This window comes from Diabrotica undecimpunctata, unplaced genomic scaffold (assembly GCF_040954645.1).
Source record: "Diabrotica undecimpunctata isolate CICGRU unplaced genomic scaffold, icDiaUnde3 ctg00000258.1, whole genome shotgun sequence".
NCBI lineage: Eukaryota > Metazoa > Arthropoda > Insecta > Coleoptera > Chrysomelidae > Diabrotica > Diabrotica undecimpunctata.
Window position 1 is genome coordinate 220,001 of NW_027311911.1, and position 20,232 is coordinate 240,232.

Sequence of the window (20,232 nt, forward strand, 5' to 3'; positions counted from 1 at the left end):
ATCCTAAACAAATGTGCTGGAAAGCGAACATGATTAAGTTTTAAACGTGATATAATTGATGACTTATATCTATTATAATCCCACGAATTGATGTAAGGAATGTTCGTCGTTAAAACCGGTTGAAGTTTAAAATAGAGGTTCTCTGATGTAGTTGAAAATTTACTGTACTGAGTTTCCCATATAACCCTAACATCAGCCTTATATAAATTAATAAGATTTGGTGGGTTGCACATGTTTACTTTCAATTCTGAGTCAAGTGCTGTTTTATCTGCGAGGTCAACTGCTTCATTCCCAGTTATCCCTGAATGACCTCTAACCCAGACTAATGTAACTCGTACACCATACTTCTGCAGTTTATATAGACTATTTTTTATAGATAGAAGAATATTTTTGTTATAATGATTAAAAGGAGGGCTTTTAATGGCATGCAAAACTGAGAGAGAGTCTGTTACAATTACCACAGATAAAGTATCAGCAAGAGGGGGAGACGTTTTAATTCTCCAATATTTGTTTGTAAGATTCTGGACCGCTCTATTTGATATTTTTTTGACCATAAATGTACTAAACGTCCTATACTTTATTAGCTGTTTATTAGCTAAGTACTCTCTTCGAAGGCACAAAGGCGGTTCTTGTGCTTCAGCGAGAACTGCACAATTCAGAGACGACATCATAATTCCTAGACTTATTTTAATTGCCTTATATTGAATTCTGTTTAAGATTAATAAGTTTGATTTGCTAGTTGAGGCATAAATAGTAGGTACATCCATAATCCATTATTGAGCGGATGTATGACTTATAAAAAGTTAGGAATATTTTAACATCTGCACCCCATTTTTATTTCGAAACTACACGCAGAATGTTGAGCCCTTTCTCACATTTTTGCTTAACGTGTTTTACGTGGCTGGTCTATAGGAGTTTATTATCAATATAGATGCCAAGATATTTATATTCTTTCACTATGGGTATAGTAAAATCACCTATGGTATACAAATCAGGTGTTTTAAGTCTGTGCCTAGTAAGACACATAAGCGCTGTCTTTTGCTGTGAAAAACTAAAACCCATAGTATGTAACCAATCACGCATGCATCAAAAAATATACTCTAAATCTGTAATTCATCGTTCATATGAACTATGGATAGTATAGAAACAAATATCATCCGCGTACTGTATAACTTTTATAGTGTCATCCATCAAACTATGCAGCTCTGCTGTGTATACAATAAATAAAAGTGGACTCAATATTGATCCCTGCGGCAAACCGTTATATACTGTTCTTGGCCCGTGGAGTACATTTTTGTGGTCAGGAATATAAATTTTTCTGTTCAGAAACAAATTTATTAACTTATTTGATACCTGTTTACTGATACCCATCCTACACAATTTTGTTTTTAAAATACTCAAATCAACCACATCATATGCACCTTTTAAATCCACAAATAGGCATAACATGTATTTGTTATCAGATAACCATATTTGTGCATTTGTAACCATATGGGTCAATGCATATATAGTACTACGGCCTCTCCAAAATCCATACTGTGTAGTGGGTAGGAGAGAATTGCTTTCAATAAAATGTTCTAGGCGAAACTTAATCATGCGTTCAAAAGTCTTGGTCAGACAAGACAATAACGATATAGATCGATATGATGAGGATTAATTTTGGATCTTTAGATGATTTTTTTATTAAACATATAACAATATTTTTTAAATCCTCAGCATAATCTTGTTTTACCCACCAGTTGTTGAAATTTTTTAAAATTATTTCTTTAGCTGAAACTGGAAGATTGTGTAAAATTTTATATGTCAAACCATCCAAACCGGAAGCCGTGCTTCTGGTCTCCCTAAATTTTTATTTTTATGTTCCACAAACACATAAAATGGACCATTCTCTCCTGGTCTATAACTGTTATTCATATCTAGACTTCGGCAAATATGCATATTGCATATTTTGCATATTGTGCATATTTTATGCAAATATTTCATATTTTGGCATATTTGTATAAAAGTTTGCATAAAGTGCATAAAAGTTCAGATTTTTATACTGTATTTGAAAATTTTTAAACATACCAATTTATTTCAATTCTTGTATAAAATTTTGTAGTCATTTTAATCAAGAAATGATCTAAGTACGTAATCTCTACAGGTACAAAACATTTACAATTTCAAAGAAGATCAATTTAAGTAGCCCTCAACATTCTTAGAAAGTCTCGGTCACTGAGGCATTCAGTTATTGGATAATCGCTAAGGGTTCGCTCATTTGCATTTTATGATCTAATCACCAAATCTATCTACAATTTATTGTATCTTAACAGCAGGTAAACGGCTAATAGTTTTGTTCCTAATTTAGGGATTTTCCAAAATCTCCCAGTTTATTGAATTAGGTACCTAAACATTTCTAATTTGATGCTCAGATTTGTAAATCATTTTTGTTTTGATATTCAAAGCGTAAACACTCGTTGTGCGTAACAAAAAGGAAGATTGTGATTTTATAATGCCTAAAACAACCAGTGCTTCAACTTGGATTAAACCTTATAAAGAGCTGTCTATTGATATGGGAAAAATCTACTGTTCAGTCTGTGGCAAAATTGTAAGTATCTAATATTTTCTATTAAATATCTAATATTTCATACATACAGGGTGTTTCCAAATGACACTTACAACGTTTGACTGTAGATACTTCTCGAAAAATTGAACAAAACGATATAGTTAATAAGGGGTCAAACTTATTTACTTTTCGAGATACAGGGTGTTAAAATTAAAAAAAATTAAATTCTTTTAGTTAATAACAACAATAACTTTAAAACCAATAAACGTATTTACTTGAAATTTAGTACTCGTAGGTTGTTTTTAAATGAAAAATAGCTTCCTTTAGTGAGAAAAAATTGTCCATGGTACAATACAATGGTGTGTATTTAGAAAAATTTTTCACCTTTACTTTTTTTTATGAAGTCAGCTATTCTAAAACACAATTATTTTTATTGTAATTGAATTAACAAAAAGAAAACTTTTGTTGAATTATAAAATAAGTTATATGATGTACTAATTGTTAGTAACAAAAACTAATTTGTGGATTAATACTGCATTTAAAACATTTAACGAGTGTTTTTTTTCCAAACCAGTTATTTGATTAACCAAAAACACCTTGTATATTTTTATATTTTAAAGGTTGGGTTAAAATAAAGGTTTTTATTTTTATTTATAGATAGCATGTGAGAAGAAATTTCAGATAGACCAACATGTGAGAACTGCTTCACACATTGCAAAAAACGGAAAAATAGGAGGAAAACATCAAACTTCAATGGCTAAATGTTTCCAATCTACTTCAAAAAAATTAGATGAGCAAGAAACTTTTAATAAAGACTTGTGTCGCGCATTAGTGTCTGCAAACATACCGCTTTCAAAATTAGCAAATGTAAATTTTAGTTCGTTTCTAAAAAAATATTGCAAACTTAATGTTCCAAGTGATCGGTCTCTAAGAAGAAATAATGTGAACGGGCTATACTCGTCGGTGTTAATTAATATTAAGGAAGAAATTGCAGATAATTATTTTTACATATCTGTAGACGAAACCACTGATTCCTCAGGAAAGTATATTGCTCATTTATTGATTGGTGGTCTTAAAGAAGATACCTTTCCAAAATCTCATCTTATTTCATGCCAGCAACTTGAGAAAACAAATGCTTTAACAATTTCGCGTTTTATACAAGAAACATTAGCAACTTTTTTTCTTCCGACAACTATTCCTTCTAATAAATTACTGCTTATTTTATTGGATGCTGCTCCTTATATGGTGAAAGCAGGACAAAATTTAAAAATATTTTTCCCAGATTTAATACATGTTACTTGTGTAGCGCATGGATTAAACAGAGTTGCAGAGGAAATACGAAAAAAGTTTCCTCTTGTAAATACCATGATATCCAGTATCAAAAAAGTATTTCTTAAATCTCCTATAAGAATTTAACTTTATAAAGAAATGCTACCTAACACTCCTCTTCCACCACAACCTATTTTAACGCGATGAGGAACATGGTTAGAAGCAGCTAATTTTTTTGCAGATCATTTTGTTAAAATAAAGAACATAATTGATACGTTAACAGATCAAAGTTCCCAATCTCTTTTGGATTCTAAACAAACTTTTCAGAGTAACTTGCTTCAACAAGAACTTTCATTTATAAAATCAAATTTTAGTTTTGTTCAAAAAACAATTACTCAGTTAGAATCACCAAAACTGTCATTGTTCGAAAGTACAGCATTAATAAAAGAATTTGCGTCATGTTGTCGGAACGTTAGAGGTAATATTGGAAAAGATATTTTAAAAAAATTTGAAGCTACTATGGAAAAAAATAAAGGTTTCTGCATGTTCATGTCTGCATGTTGCATATTCTTTCTGAAGTAGTCAGTGTTCTAGCTGGAAATATTTCGAAAACAATTAATTTAGAACCAAATGTTTTGGTTAGTTTGAAAAATGCTCCCGTTACATCAGTTGATGTTGAACGAAGTTTTTCCATATATAAATATATGTACTCAGACAAAAGCCACAAGTTTTTGTAAGAAAATTTTGAACACCACTTGGTCATTTATTGTTACCATAATTCTAAATAAGTTTATTCATACTTAAAAATGATGTAGTTACTTAAAATAAATGTAAATCTTAATGAATAGTAGGAAATATTTAGTTATGTACACTTTTTTTTTAAATAAAATTGTTACTATTTTACGATTTTTTTATTTATTTGTATGCATATTTTGTAAAATATTTGCATATTTTCGGGTAAACACGTGCATATTTATGCGCATATTTTCTACATTTTTATTTGCATATTTGCCGAAGTCTATTCATATCTATTTGTTGGACATACCTGCTATTATTACCATCGTTTATATTAAACGTGTTTATTTCATCGGGCGGCTTATCGCCGCCCGTTTTTTCTGACATCACTTACGCCTTAAAAAACTCTAATATGCTCTCCGTAAATATCAATACCAAAACTAACAACTAATTACACTTATATTTTAAAAGAAACAATCACCAGCTAATTCACAAAACTCGAATACGTCCACCCACCTTGACTAACGAATTCGAACTGTACATAACATTATTTAGTAGAATTCACATAAAATTGGCAATTCTGGGAAGATCCGGTGATAAATAGATAGATCTGATATTTTCACTTTTTAGGTTTGACAGCCGCAGCTGTTCATTCACTATATGTTTCACCCTAACGACGGTATTGCTTATTCTACTATGATAAATTTTTTGAATTTTTAAAAATATTTAGATTAGGAATACGATAGCAAACTACTATGACATAAAAGTTTGTATGCACCATGGGCATTAATAGATGTCTATACCCTCGGGGGATTTTCAATTACTTGGGCCAGAGGCGCTCGTGTTTGTAAGACAGTCTTCCTCGGGCATAAACATCTACATAATGCCCTTGGTACATAAATAACTATAAATTTAATGAAGCTTCATACAGAATTCATTCTCTCTCCTGCTGTCACCCACTATGTAGCTTCTTTAATTTAAAATATTTTAAACTGTTTGTCCTTTGTCTAATGTTATGTAAATGTATTATTTAATGTTTTTGATATTCACCAAATTGTTGGATAATCTATAATTTTGACGAAATGCCATTGAAGATGCTCTAGGTGCAAAAGTATTCGGGTAAGATTTAATAAAAAACTGTGCTCGATATCTGCCTTTTATTTGATTTAATTAAAATAACTGTTAAGTGAAACTTTTTGAAATTTTAATACCTAAATACACGTGATATTGTCCCTATTGTCACGTAAAATTAAATTTTTTTGTGCCGTTTTAGAAAAGTTATTATTAATTTTTAAAAAAACGACTTTTGAATCTATTTTTGCAATAATTAGGCATCAAATTAACAAAAATAGCTTTAAAAACTCAAATTGTAAAGGCTTTTTTATAAATTTTTAGTATAATTGTGTCACTTTTTTATATTAGTTTGTATAAAATACTAAATGTTCATTTAGAATTTAAAATTAAATAGCGATCTTATCTTTTATATTCAGTGTATCAATTTTAAAACTTTATCTTACGAACAAAAGCTGATATAGAAAAATGCTTAAAACCGTTTTTAGGATAGTAACCCATTTACCTCCTAGGCCCCACCCACCGCAACCAAAAAAGTTTAAATTGCAAACCTCTACTTGTGATACATCATTGAAAATACTATAAAAAATGCTATCCAATGGTATAAATAATATTTATACAGGGTGACGCAATAATTGTGAAACTTTGGCTTAAATAGAAAATTTATTGAGGTATTTGTTGATTCGGCTGATATTAACACCTTGTATAAGTATTAAACAATAATTATACAGGGTCGTCAACAGGATCGACAAAAACCTTATTCAATTCATTTTTTATAGTCTTTTCAATGATGTATCAAAAGTAGGGGTTTGCAATTTTTGGTTGTGGTAGGTGAGGCCTAGGGGGTTGATAGGCCTGAGTTCTCTTTCATGTCATTTTAGTTCCCTCTTACTATCCTAGAAACGGTCTCAAGCATTTTTCTACATCAGCTTTTCTTCGTGGGATATAGCCCATTGTAAGTTTTAAAATTGACACACCGTATATTGTGTACGAGTAAAAAATTACGTTTAATCTTTTGCGTATTGTGTGTGATGAATATATGAATATCACCATCAAAAGCAGGTGTGAGATATCTACATCAATGAATGTCACGAAAAAGGCTTTTTATTTGCTAATTCTCTGGTCTATTAAGAAGTAGTACCTAAATAAACTAAAGTTTTTGATAGAGTTATTATATATATATATATATATATATATATATATATATATATATATATATATATATATATATATATATATATATATATATATATATATATATATATATATATATATATATATATATATATTTAAATTTTTTTTTTGTTTTTTTATAAACTCGATTTTTGGTCTTATTTTTGGTTTATCTTAATTTTGTTTTACATATTTTTTTATTTTTTTTATTCGTTTATGTTTTTTATTTTTCTTTCATAATTTTTTCGTATCATATGGTTTATTACAATATTTTGTAGTTCGCAAATTGCTTACTTTTTCGTCTTAATTCTATGGTTAATATATTATTTTTTTTAAAATCTTCTATATACATTTTCTAATTAACCTAAAAATACAATTGAACATTTCTGTTTCCAGAGAAAATTAACCCATTTATGTGAAATGGGAAGCAAATATTTAGATTTCGCAAGTCGTCATAAAAACATACAATATTTTCCTGATGTTTTTCATATTCTAATAGAATGTGTGTTACATCTCCATATTTTCTTCAGGTACAGTTTGGAGTGTCTGATAGTTTTATTTTGTAGATTTCCGAGTATGTAGCGCCTGGTTTGACCTTATTCTATTAAGAGTTTTTATAAAAATTCTATTGGGCTCTAAATAAAAAAAGCATTTTTTTAAGTAGTTTAAGTTGCTAATGTTTAAAGGATGACTCTGTTCTGGATTCCATATCATTTACTTACGATTTTAATCTAAAACGATGTTTACAACATACATACATCTATATCTGATACCGATAGAATATTGTTGTTTAGACTTTGTCCGCTTGATAATGCATTTTTGGCCAAGGCATTTACTATTATGTTACTTTTTATCCCGGAATGGCCTTTGTTCCAATCAATAATTACATCTCCGAGCTTTGAAACCTCGTAACACAATTTTGAAATCTCTATATCAAGATAAGTTAATTGCTTGGATTTACTTGCTACACCTATTCTTTCTTCTGCCCTTTTACTTTCTGTAAATATTACACGGTCCTTATTATATTGCTAGTATTTCCTCTGTGTAGATGGTGGCTTCATCAAGTAACTTATATTTTATACTGTTATCCAAAATTCTGTTGGTATGCTGCGTATGCAGTGTTATTTCCTTTTTTGAACCATCAGTAAATATATAATAACTAGACCATTTCTTCTGAATATCTCCATTACTATCTCTTTATATTAAGCATGATCTGCGAATTAAATTATTTTTTTGTTTGTTGGTACAACATATTTAGTATATAAAATATATAAAAGTGACTTATACTACCTTGCGGTAGCATTATATAAGATAGTCAAGGAGATAAAATTTAAAAATCTCGTTGATTTTTAAATAAATCAATATCTCTGAGTATGTTTTCAAAAAAGATGTTATAGGAATAAATTCGTATGAGAACTGACAATAGTTAGTGAATAAGTTTTTAGTAAAGTTGACTTAAATTGAGAGTATGAAAGAATGTTATTATATTCTAATTAATGTTCTAATCTATTTTTAATTAGCCTCTCCTAGGTTTTAAGAACTCGAGATTCTAGAAATATTGGGCGATATGAATTGTGATAATCAGCTCGTTTGCCAGGTTTTCTTATAGGAATTATAATAACATATTCTTCCAGCTTTCTGGAATTTTGGTCAAATATTATTTATACTATTAAAAAGATGGATTTTTGTTAGTGTATCAAATTAAATATCAAAGAATAGCACATATTGTGGAAAATACAGTTAAGATTTGATTTTACGTATAGTACCTCTACTATTTGCTTAGAAGTATTTCGTCCTAACAAGACTCATCAGAGCGACTGGTGTAGAAGCCCTGAACGTGAAGTCAAATCATTTCCTCCATAGGAAGTAATAATAACATAACTTAATACAGACGCTAGAGCTCCATCTGAAAATAAAAACAAAAACTTAAAAAATCGAAGATTTTTAAGTGTTTTAAACTACTTACTTACTTACTTAGTCCTAAGCCTTTCTACCGTTAGGTGTAAGGCTGGTGGGGTTAAGATTTGCACTGTTGTCTCCATGCTATCCGGTCTTGTGTTAGATTTCGTGCACTTTCCCATGTCAATCCTTTCTTCTCAACTTCTTTTCTGATTTCGTCTACCCACCTAACTCTTGGTCTTCCTCGTTTGTTTTTCCCTTGCATTCTCGTTTCAAACACTCGTTTTGTTAATCTTTCATTCGACATTCTACACACGTGCCCGAACCATCTTAGTTGCCCCTCTACTATTTTTTAGTTTATTGGTTCTAGTTTTAGGTTTTGTCTGATTGTTTCGTTTCGTATTTTGTCTGTCCTCTTTCTGTTTGCTATTTTCCTCAGGAACCTCATTTCCATAGCATTGACTCGAGATTTTTGTCTCCCAGTCAATGTCCATGACTCGCTATTATAGATGATTGTAGGTCTAACTACTGATTTAACGACTGAAGTTTTTACCTTCTCCGGTATTTCTTATTTCCCCAAAAATGTTGTTTTCATAGTGTTAAATAAGCTTCCTGTTCGTCCCATTCTCTTATTTATTTCCATGTCTTGTTTACCGTTTGATTCAATTATTGCTCCTAGGTATTTAAAATGTTCCACTTGTTCTAGTTGTTTTCCGTTTAATTGTATTGCGTGTGTCTTTCTCTTATTTGAAATTATCATTGTTTTTGTTTTCTCTGTATTTATTTTCATATTTATGTTTGACAGTTCTTCTTCTAGGATTTCAAGGTTGTTCTGAAGGTCTTCTCTGTTTTCTGCTATCAAAACCATGTCGCAAATAGAAGCTCTGATAGTTGAGTCTGTTTCATTTGCCAGTATCCTAATGTTAGTTTTCTCATTCTTCTCTTGGCTTTCTTTATTGCTTTATCCAGTACCACTGAGAACAGCAGTGGGCTCAATACGCATCCCTGTTTGAGGCCTTGACTTGTAGTAAATTCTTCGGATTCCTCGTTGTTGGTTCTCACCGTATTTGTGTTATTATTGTACATATCCTTTATTACATCAATTGTTATCCTGTCAACTCCTCTTTTCTTTAATGTCCTCCATACGTCCTTTCTTTGTATTCTGTCAAACGCCTTTTCCAGATCAGTAGTATAGCAAGCGGGGTTCAAACGCACTTTGGTAACCTGTCCATCAGGGTCTCCGATGCGAAGGTATCGATGCCATGATTTGACCTTGGGGGTGTACAAGAAGTACAAGAAGTGATCGACAATGACCAGAGGGTTGTAAGAACTGGTCGCTTATCGCTTGATCTCTTCTTCTTCTCTCCCGAAGAAGTGATCAACAATGACCAGAGGGTCGTAAGAACTAGTCGCTTATCTCTAGATCTCTTCTTCTCAGCCGAAGAATTGTCACCTACGTTACCTGTATGTTTTTACACCTGTCTCACTTGTCTCTTCTTTGTCTTACCTGTCCTGAAGAAGTAAAAGAATCGGTCGACAATGACCAGAGGGGGTGTCTTTGAGTGGAACGGACCACCTTGTATGTCGAGTGCAAAACTCATCGCTTATCGCTTCATCTCCTCTTCTTTTAGTTAAATTTGTACAGGGTGATTGAAATAAATGAGTATTGAGACTTGGAAATTTTTTTTTGGTAGTGGCGAGTCAAAAAATAACTTGTTGTGTACAGACTTGCTTAGTCGTATCTAGCCTAGCCTAGCCTAGCCTAGCCAATGTCGTTTTTACTCTTGAAATTTAAGGAAATTAAAGAAAAAACAATGTACCAAATATAAAAGTTTATTTATAAACGATGATATAATTCATAATACTGATAAATTGCTATATTATTCCATAGGTTTGTTTTTACGTCTTGCCAATACGACCACGTCACCTGGTCAATATACTTTGCCCAAATTAATGCATCTCTGTGCAGTGGATGTTCATCAGGTATTTGGGCATTGTAATTGCTTTTATAATTAAACACCTCCTCCGATAAGATTTCTTCTTTAATTATAAGAATTCCCATACCCGAAGCTGGTATCGGTAGGTGGATTAAAGGCTGAAATAAAGAAAAAAAATTAATCAATAATAATTGAATATTTGTTACCAGTATACCTTTATGAATCAGACATAGTTTCATAACAATACAATGTAGTAGGTTCAGCGTCCATGTGGACGTCTAAGGATCTTGTACAAAAACAAAAAAATTTCTTGCATTCGAAACATGGTATTGTTCCATACATTTTGTTGTACCATGATATGGTAGGTCTAGTTTGCGGTTTTATTTTTTTTTCGGTCTTAAATTGTAAGCTTACAAATCGTTTTTCGTCTTTGAAAACTGCCTCCCATTTATTTAATTGAGACTAAAATAAAGAGCGTTATTTCAAAATATTTATTCAATGTAAATAACTTACCAGCATTCGCTTTTAGTTTTGGGTGACTGTAGATTAATTAAAAAACGATTTACAAAACTTTATAAAATAATTATTTATCATTGTAACCCCATGGAAGAGTATCAGTGGATAAATAATTTAATATTCTCTTATCATCGTACGGGCTAAGGGCCACCTTTGTTTGCGACATTGTATAAACATCATGCTTTTTCGACACTATTGAATTTTGTGAAATTTCTACGATTACCTTATTAAATAAACTTGCATAATAGTCATCATAGGATAGTTCCGTTAATGCAGATTTTTTTATTCCTTTAGCCTTTTTAATTTCTTCATTCTTATTTAAAATTTTCATAGTGTACATTTTTGAACGTAATCCTATAAAGTGTGTCATCAATTCCCCTTGGTTCTCATCTTTCATCAGACCTAACACTTTTTTATTCTGTAATGGAATATTGTATACATTATTCTCTTTGTAGTCTGATGTGTCAAATTTGTCAATGTCTTCTCTAATATGTTTATATATATCGTCAACAAAAAACTGATATATTAAACTATCTGTATCTGTATATAATAATTTTGCCTGATCTTTAAATTTTTTTATGACATAATTATAATGAAAGTCATATAAAATTGTTTTGGAAATATCTAAAATACACATCCCTATATATATCGGTTTATTAAAATTGACTTTTTGTTTTGTCATTTCAATTATTACAGTATTTTCATCGAAAACAGTACAACTATGAAAATTAGGTTGGGATATATAGAAATTTGCTCCATATCTTCCATTATATTTGTTTACAATTTTTATTTCTCTGTGTTTCCTGACATTTTCAATACTTTTACCGTAAGGGGCATTAATAAAAAGTTTAAATAAGTTTTTTTCAAATTCATTTTTGCTTTTCTTTCGCAAGTCAATGTTCAAATCGATATATTTTTTTAACCAAGGGGATTGTTTAAATTTCAAACAGCGATGAATTTTCGTTATTTTCAAACCCAAGTTAACAATCTGTTTCAAATATATATAATGAATAACATATTTTTTTTTATCGTACAATGTGGTTAATAATTTGGGAATTGTTGAATTAGAAGATGGTGGGATTATGTGTTCAGGACAAAGAGGTAAATCTTTATGTAAATTAAAAAGATCTTTTGGATATTCAATGTCTACCTCAAGTATATATCCATATTCTCCATCATTGGGACAATCCAATATATGTTCTTTATAAATATCAATCAAATTAATCCATTCAAAGCCTGCATATGGCAACGCATAACTCATCGCTGTACCATAAAGATTATTAAAATCCCAATACATTAGATAGGAGATTTCTTTATCAGGATTGTATTTATCTTCCATATATTTATTATTAGCTTCTCCATATCTATTACTACACTGTGAAACTCCTCCTCGTTTGGCTTTTTCAAAAAACAAAACCATCTCACTGTCTCTTAATAACTCTAATTCGACATTGGTTACTTTTAACATAGCATCAAAGGCTAATCCTGGTAAAGTATAATAATGAAGACTATCTAATCCATAAGTTTTTAAACACATATATCGAAAATTCTCAAAAATGTCAGCCAAAAGGAGTACATCTGTCTTTAAATATAATTCTGCATATTCCTGCAAGTTTTTTATCTGAAATCTAGTCCAAACGTTGCAGGCATGTTGATAGTCCTCTTTAGTAATATACTCGTTATTGATTTTACTATAAAAATTTTCAATAGGCGGAAGACAAGTGACCTGTAATTTCTCCCAACTATCTAAATACTCATAAGGGAAAACACCCTTTCTTTTAACCAAATTAAACTTCGAATCATCATTAAAATATCTACGTGTAATATTTTTTTGGTTATCATCTAGATATGAGGAAAGTTGATTTAATGAACATGACATAAATCTAAAGGAATCAATAAATCTAAAACTAATATTAGTGCCATGGATATATTTGGTAAATGATATATACCTCTCTTTGTTTAGCGGTAATAGTGACAGATGCCCTTGTATGTCAGAATTAAGACTTTTAATTAAAAAATGAGCGTCGTAGCCAGAGAGATTATGAAATGCGATAGGAATTGTGTACGAAGTCTTGTAATTAATGTTACACCTTCTGTGGCTTGCCCCACGAAATTGTCCGGTAATATGACAGTGATCTCGTACCTTTTCTGATTTATCAATAGGTTTTGAGCAAATATGACAAATAAAGGTTGAATTAAAATCTTTCTGTTCTTTATCAGTTAATGATATAACCTTTTGAAATTTTTGAAATAAATTTTCTCTATATATTTTCATAGCTATCTCTTTGAGTTCTCTCACAAACCATGTTTGACAATCACGACCCGTATATGTTTGTAAGTAGGATAAAGAATCATCATATGAACATTTAAAATAATAAGCTATACTGAAAGCTTCATGCTTTTCAGTTAAACAAGATTTCAAATTATTATTATTATCGTTAAACTTTGTAAGAATACTTTCAAGATCAGCATATATAACAAACGGAACACGTTCCTTATGATTAAAATTTTTAAATTTCATTAAATAATTTTTTTCGGTAGGTAAAACCATTTTAACAGAATTTATCTTAAAACAATCCTCTAAATGATTTTGTAAATATGTCTCACTGCTAAAATGATTAAAACATCGTTCACAAAACCATTTTTTATTTCGAACGTTCCCAACTTTTTTGCCACATAATCTTGAAAAATGTTTAATATGAGCAAAATGAAATACTCGCTGTTTTATGTAATTGTCCTCCTCCTCATTATCATCATTTACAATATTATCCATGGCATTTAATACAAGTAAATTTATTCGAGGAGAAAAATTTGTTTGGCTAAATATCAAAGGTAGAATTTCATTTCTTGTTCCCAATGAAAAGACATTTATAGCAAGTTTATTTAATTTTTCAAATTTTGGAATATCTTTAATATCAATGGGAAAACTGATATTATCAAATTTTAATATTTTACTAAAGTGAGGATAAGATGATGTTCGGTCAACACTTTTTGTGGCAGGGTGTAAGGCAGCAACAACTGACCAAAGGAAACAATAAGGATCAGAATTCCTAACATTAATTACACTTCTAGTATTCTTTATATACTTAGGTAGCTCAACGTATGTTGAAATACCACCAAGTAATGGATTATATTTGTTTATATTAACTTTTAAGTTTAAAATGTGGGATAGTGCCCATCCACTGTCTTTTTCTTGAAAATCTTCAAACTTTCTTAAAACGGTGTCTATACAATTGATTTTATACCAATCTTTTATGTTTGTGTTTTGATCAATTATTGTATTTTTCGTGGAAAAATGTTTAACAGACGTTTCACCATCTTGAGGTTTGATGAAAAGTCCATAAAAAATTACATTAACTTTTAACATACATGAAACTAAATTTTTTTTAATTTGAATTGAAAAACTTTTAAAAGCCTTTTCCATAAATAGTTTAGGGTCTTTATATTTTAAATTTATGATAACGCCTGTCTTAACTCTGCTATTAAAACAAGATTCCAAATCCTGCCACAATAAGCCTTTCTTAATATTTTTTCTAACATTTAATCTGTTTTTAAAATTTTCTAAATATGTTTTAAGGATAGCCATATTCGCCTCTACACAATGAAAATTTCTAATACAAGTAGCCCTATTTTTTATACATTTCTTTAAGAGTAAAATTTGTTTTTTCAAATATTTTATATAGTTTTGTAAATCAGTTTTAGTTTTAATTAATCTACTTACTGTTTCTATCTTCTTCACCATTTCAGTGGAAATTTCATCAATCACTTTAGTACTCATGTTTAAAGACCAACGTAAACTTCAAGACCAACGTAAACTTCAAGACACAAATGCCAGCGAGTAAAATCAATCCTGTATTTATACTACATTAAAAAAAAATCCATTGACGCATTTCCACAACATGCTATGCAACGTGATTATATTTTTCTTCATCGAAAACACATTATGTATACAATAAACATATTGAAAGATAACGCTGATGTTAACATATTTTTCGGTCAAATCGGACACGAAGTATTTATACTACATAAAAAATCCATTGACGTATTTCAACAACACGCTATTCAGCGTGATTATATTTTTCTATCTTTATCGAAAAGACATTATACATGCAATAAACATATTGAAGGCTAACGCTGACGTAATTGCATTTTTAGGTCAAATAGGTCACGAAAATACATTATATGCAGATAAGCACATTTTATTCAGATAAGCATAAATTAAGTTTTGAATAATAAACGTTTTTACTAATAAACATGTTTTGTACTATTTTCTGCATTGCAATAAAGATCAAATAGGTCAATTACGTTAATGTATTTTTTTATTCTTACTATTTAAATTCGTTTAATTTTAAAGTGATCTATCAGTTAGTCAGTGAACACTAAACTATCAAAATGAGCGGTGTACCTTGCCAACTAGTCATCATGACCGAGGATCCAATCAACTTACCAATAAAGGATGCATTTGTTATCGTCAAGCAGTTGTTTATGTAAGTATTTTTTTCCTTTTGTGATTTTGTTCTACATGATTTTATTTCGTTTTTACTGGTTTATTTTTTATTATAAATATTTTATGGGATTATTGTTTTTCCAATCGATCTTTACATTTATAAATAATTTTATTGTGTTTTCTCGATTTGATTTATGATTTTGTTTGCTGTTGGTTGATTTACGTTTTTTTTTTTTTTTTTTTCTATTCAAGATATGGTGTAACGGATGTGTCACTTAGGGGTGACCGTATATTTGTGGAGTTAACGTACTCACCAAATAACAAAAACTTGAAGAAAAAATTTGGGTACCTTCCATTGAGGTATATGAGACTAAAAATTGAGAACGAGGGAGAGTTCCATGTACTGGAAAATATATGTAAAAAATATAGATTCAACCTGTTAGATGATGAGGTGGAGGAATTCGAGAAGTATCAACAGCAAAAACATTTGGTGGGTACGAAGAGAGGATATCTTCCTCCGCCTCCTCTTCTTTCTCATTTTGGACACTCTTCTGGGTATCCTTCCATTTTACCATCAACTTCAAGTTCTCCGTTTCCAACAACGACTTCTCCACCAACGAATTGGTCTCATCCCGCAACTGCCACATCAAATGACGACAACAACGAACCTCCAACAAAAAAACAGAAAAGAAAAGTGATGAAGATACCAACAACGACGACGACGACGACGACGACGCAAAATCCAGAGGATGTAGTAGATTTAGAAGACCTGACTATGGAACACTTCCTTAGCCAGAAATAGAAAAGTAAGTGATTTTTTTTTTTTTTTGTTTCGATATAATTCTAAATTTTACTATTTGTGTTTCAGATGGTTTGGGGAGTAAAAGTATGTGAGAATTATATTTTATTAAATAAAATACTTTTGTAATTATTATCTATGTATTTTATTTCATTTACACCTTTTACTTTACTAAAAAATATTGATCAATATTTTTGTGATATCGGCCATCATTAATGTCGCTATCTTTGAAAATTGATAAGAATCCATAATTTTCTTTCCAGCATATTGAACATATTTTTTTAAAATCTTCAAAAGTCATATCTGTTCCGACGTGGTCATTGTAAATGTGTTTTAGGTTTAAATCGTCTTGTTTAAATACAATTAAAGTATTTGCATTGTCTCTTATAAGGTGTTTAGGTATTTTTGCATAACTCTGGCTCAAATAAAATGGATCCACCTGAGAATGTCGGGACATGCTAAAATATTCACGAATAACATCTTGGTTGTCACACGCAACATCATCAAAGATAAAAATTGAATTGGGCTTCGCTTCAGATGGGTGCATTATATCCGTACTTCCACTGTAAGTATAATATCCTATTCCTTTAATTGGTTCCAGCAAAGTTTCTAAATATTTGTACTTTGGTTGCATTAATGATTTTGAGTAAATATACACATTTTCAAATTTTAATCCATTAGCATGTTCCAATAGACTTATCATCACATTGGTCTTACCACAATTTGAAGGGCCAACTATAAGACATCGAATAGTTGAAGGGAACAAAACTCCATGCTTTTTAAACTTATTCTCAATTGGTTCCAATAAATTATTCTCCACATCAAGCGTAGTCTTTTGTTTTACAAGCTTCATGTCTGGTATCAATTTAAAAATAAATGTCTTGTGTGTATCTATTAATAAAAGACTATTTTTAATTTTTTATTTTTTTTATTGTCAACACTTTCTACAATATTTATACCAATAATGAATATTAAATACATTGTTTAGAGCACATTGTAAATTTTCATTGTTATGTTGAAAACATGGATGTGATTTAAAAATATGATTCATAGTCTCATCGGAAAGTATATTAGGTTCATCTTCTACACAATCAATGCGATTTTCCATGAATTTTTCCAAATATTTTTTTGTTTCATGATTTCTTACCAATATTGTTTCGTCTAATACGTTGTCGTGTAAAAATTTTGAAATTTCTTCATATTTTAGATGAGTATCACAAAAATGCCAAGATTGCCAATTTAAACCATGGTTTTGAACACATTGTTGTTCGATACATTTTATATATGACTTATTTATCATTGCTTCTGTTACTGGTAAAACAACCATTCTGTGTATAATGTTTTCTGTAGTAGGATCTAAAATAGCAATTTCCCTACAAAGAAATACATCTTCTCCAGGAAAAGAGAAACCTTGGATATCCACAATGAACATGTTTCCTTTCTCTCTCAATATTCTCTAACAACAAACAAAATCTTGCAAGTGGAACGTCTTTTACATATTTTTCTATCCCCTCTTTATTATATTGCGTCACTTTTATCTATCCATGAGTTGTGAGAACTATCAAAACCTAACCACTTGACAAAAATTTTATTTTTCTTTCTCTTTAATACCTTTTCAACTAAATAACTGTCTTTATGTTTAACTTTTTGTAGCTGTTCTTTATAAAATCCCCCAAGAATTTCTTCACCTTTATAGTCTTTTAAATAATATGTAATAGGGTTTCCCAGTTTTATTTTATAAACAGTGAAAATTTCATTAGACCAATTTGGATTGTATTTTTTGTCAAAAACTCCTCGATGTTTTGAAATGCGTACATGATCACCAATATGAAATTTTTGACTTTCCAAATCGACAATTTTAATGTGATTGTATACAGTGTTTAACAATAGTTTTTCATGCTTCTTCTTAACATCCACTGGTTTCATTCCTATTGTTCTGTGAACTTTATTGTTGTATTCAATAACAACTTGTTGTAAATTATCAATCCATTTGTAGGTACCGTTGAAACTAAACTGTTTCCAAATCATTGATTTAATCGTGCGAATGACTCGCTCAGCAATCGCAGCCTTTTTCTCACTGTATACATTGTAATGATTAATATTATATTTTTTCATCAATTTTTTCATATGTGGATTAAAAAATTCAGTTCCCATATCTGTTTGAAGATTATTTGGTTTTTGCTGTTTAAACACATACTCCATACATTTGGCTACTTCAAAACCTGATTTATTTTTTAGTGGTAAAGCCCATAAAAATTTTGAAAAACAATTTATTACAACCAAAATATATTTGAAATTTCTGTTTGTATTTGAATATTTTTGCATATCAATCAAGTCGGCTTGGAACAAATCATTAAGAGATTTTATAATAATTCTTCGTCTTTTAAAGTTAATTCTTGCAGGTTTGTGTAACTCATTAACGATATCTCTTTTAACAGACATGATATTTATTCTACAATATTTGCCTCTTTTAGTTCTTCAATAATTGAATTTATTTCATTTGTATGTCCTGTATGGCCAGCTAGCTGTGAAGATAGTAATAAACGTAATCGCTCTACAAGTTCATTTGGATCATCCCAGTGGACGTAATCGATTTTATTGTTGTTTACTTCCATAACCAATCCTTTACCTTCTGTTATTGGTGCAATTATTTTTTTATATTTTTCTAATCTACTACCATCTATCTGTTTACTTGATCTGTAATGCCTTCTGTGAGCATTCGTCGCTACAACTATCTTTTTATAGTTATTCTCATCTTCATCTGTAAAACTAGCTGGATATTTCTTAAACAAAAGCTCATATAAACCTGGTGTTCCCCTGTACCTTTTCTTTTTTAAAAGAATATCAGCACCATCTAAATCTATTTCAGAATTCCCAATCAGTAGCTTTTCAGATGTTTCATCAAATCGAATTCCATATTTATGATCAAATTCTTTGTTTAGAACATCAGCGTGCATATTTGTAATATATTTCCTAGGTAAAGGATCATATTGATCCCAGTAGTCTACACGCGCCTGGTTAGCAATATCTTCAAATCGATTTTCAGAGTGTTTATCATTTTTAATCTGTTCTTTTATATCATCCACTTCAATGTTGTCCAATATCGATTGTTTGATTTCACTTGTTTCAAAGTCAGTAGTTTCATTATCGTCATCATCGTTTTTAATGTACCTTAAAGGTTCATCGTTTTTTGTTTCATTTTCTGGACTGGAATTTTGTGAACTATTTAACTTGTTTTCGATATTTTTCAAGTGTTTTGTAATTGGATTAAATAAATCTTCTTGGATTATTTGTCCTTGTTTTAATTGTCTTAATTTACTTTGGATGTTTCTCCGTTTAGTTATAAGTTGTCTTTTCAAATCTTTATTCATCGTAAAATGTAGGTTTTCGCTTAACTTCTGAACAGCTCTGGATCAGGTCTCGAACAGGTTCTGATCAGGTCTTGAACAGGTCTCGAACAGGTCTTAAACAGGTCTTGAACAGGTCTTGAACAGGTCTCGAACAGGTCTCGAACAGGTCTCGAACAGGTCTCGAACAGGTCTTGAACAGGTCTCGAACAGGTCTCGAACAGGTCTTGAACAGGTCTTGAACAGCTTTGAACAGGTCTTGAACAGCTTTGAACAGGTCTTGAACAGCTTTGAACAGGTCTTGAACAGGTCTTGAACAGGTCTCGAACAGGTCTTGAACAGGTCTTGAACAGGTCTTGAACAGCTTTCAGATTTGGTACTAGTCTAGCCCCCAATTAGACACTTATGTTTAACATCAACAAGGTTATGAAAATATTTATTGTGTACAGGGTGTTAAATAAGAGTAAACTTTTTTTTAACTTTTTATTTATACT

General features: G+C 30.4%; 3 protein-coding genes across 4 annotated transcripts in view; 2 read left to right on the plus strand and 1 right to left on the minus strand.

Moving 5' to 3' along the window:
* LOC140431258 (transmembrane protein 145-like) overlaps positions 1–20,232 on the plus strand; it is a 188,813-nt gene that overhangs the window by 133,429 nt on the left and 35,152 nt on the right. The window lies entirely within an intron of this gene.
* LOC140431261 (uncharacterized) lies at positions 10,512–14,883 on the minus strand. The gene is made up of 2 exons (XM_072519200.1): positions 10,844–14,883; positions 10,512–10,787 (listed from the first exon to the last, which is right to left on the minus strand). The coding sequence occupies exon 1, from the start codon at positions 14,729–14,731 to the stop codon at positions 11,213–11,215; it is 3,519 nt and encodes a 1,172-aa protein (XP_072375301.1). The 5' UTR covers positions 14,732–14,883; the 3' UTR covers positions 10,512–10,787; positions 10,844–11,212.
* LOC140431256 (uncharacterized) lies at positions 14,952–16,526 on the plus strand. The gene is made up of 3 exons (XM_072519195.1): positions 14,952–15,632; positions 15,845–16,398; positions 16,461–16,526. The coding sequence occupies exons 1-2, from the start codon at positions 15,538–15,540 to the stop codon at positions 16,392–16,394; spliced, it is 645 nt and encodes a 214-aa protein (XP_072375296.1). The 5' UTR covers positions 14,952–15,537; the 3' UTR covers positions 16,395–16,398; positions 16,461–16,526.

What these genes read in the sequence shown, in the direction of transcription:
- LOC140431256 (XM_072519195.1), top strand. Translation starts at nt 15,538, where the DNA reads ATGAGCGGTGTACCTTGCCAACTAGTCATCATGACCGAGGATCCAATC. An exon ending in ATCGTCAAGCAGTTGTTTAT is followed by an intron (nt 15,633 to 15,844) that starts GTAAGTATTTTT and finishes TTTCTATTCAAG; the next exon opens with ATATGGTGTAACGGATGTGT.
- LOC140431261 (XM_072519200.1), bottom strand. Translation starts at nt 14,731, where the DNA reads ATGGCTATCCTTAAAACATATTTAGAAAATTTTAAAAACAGATTAAAT.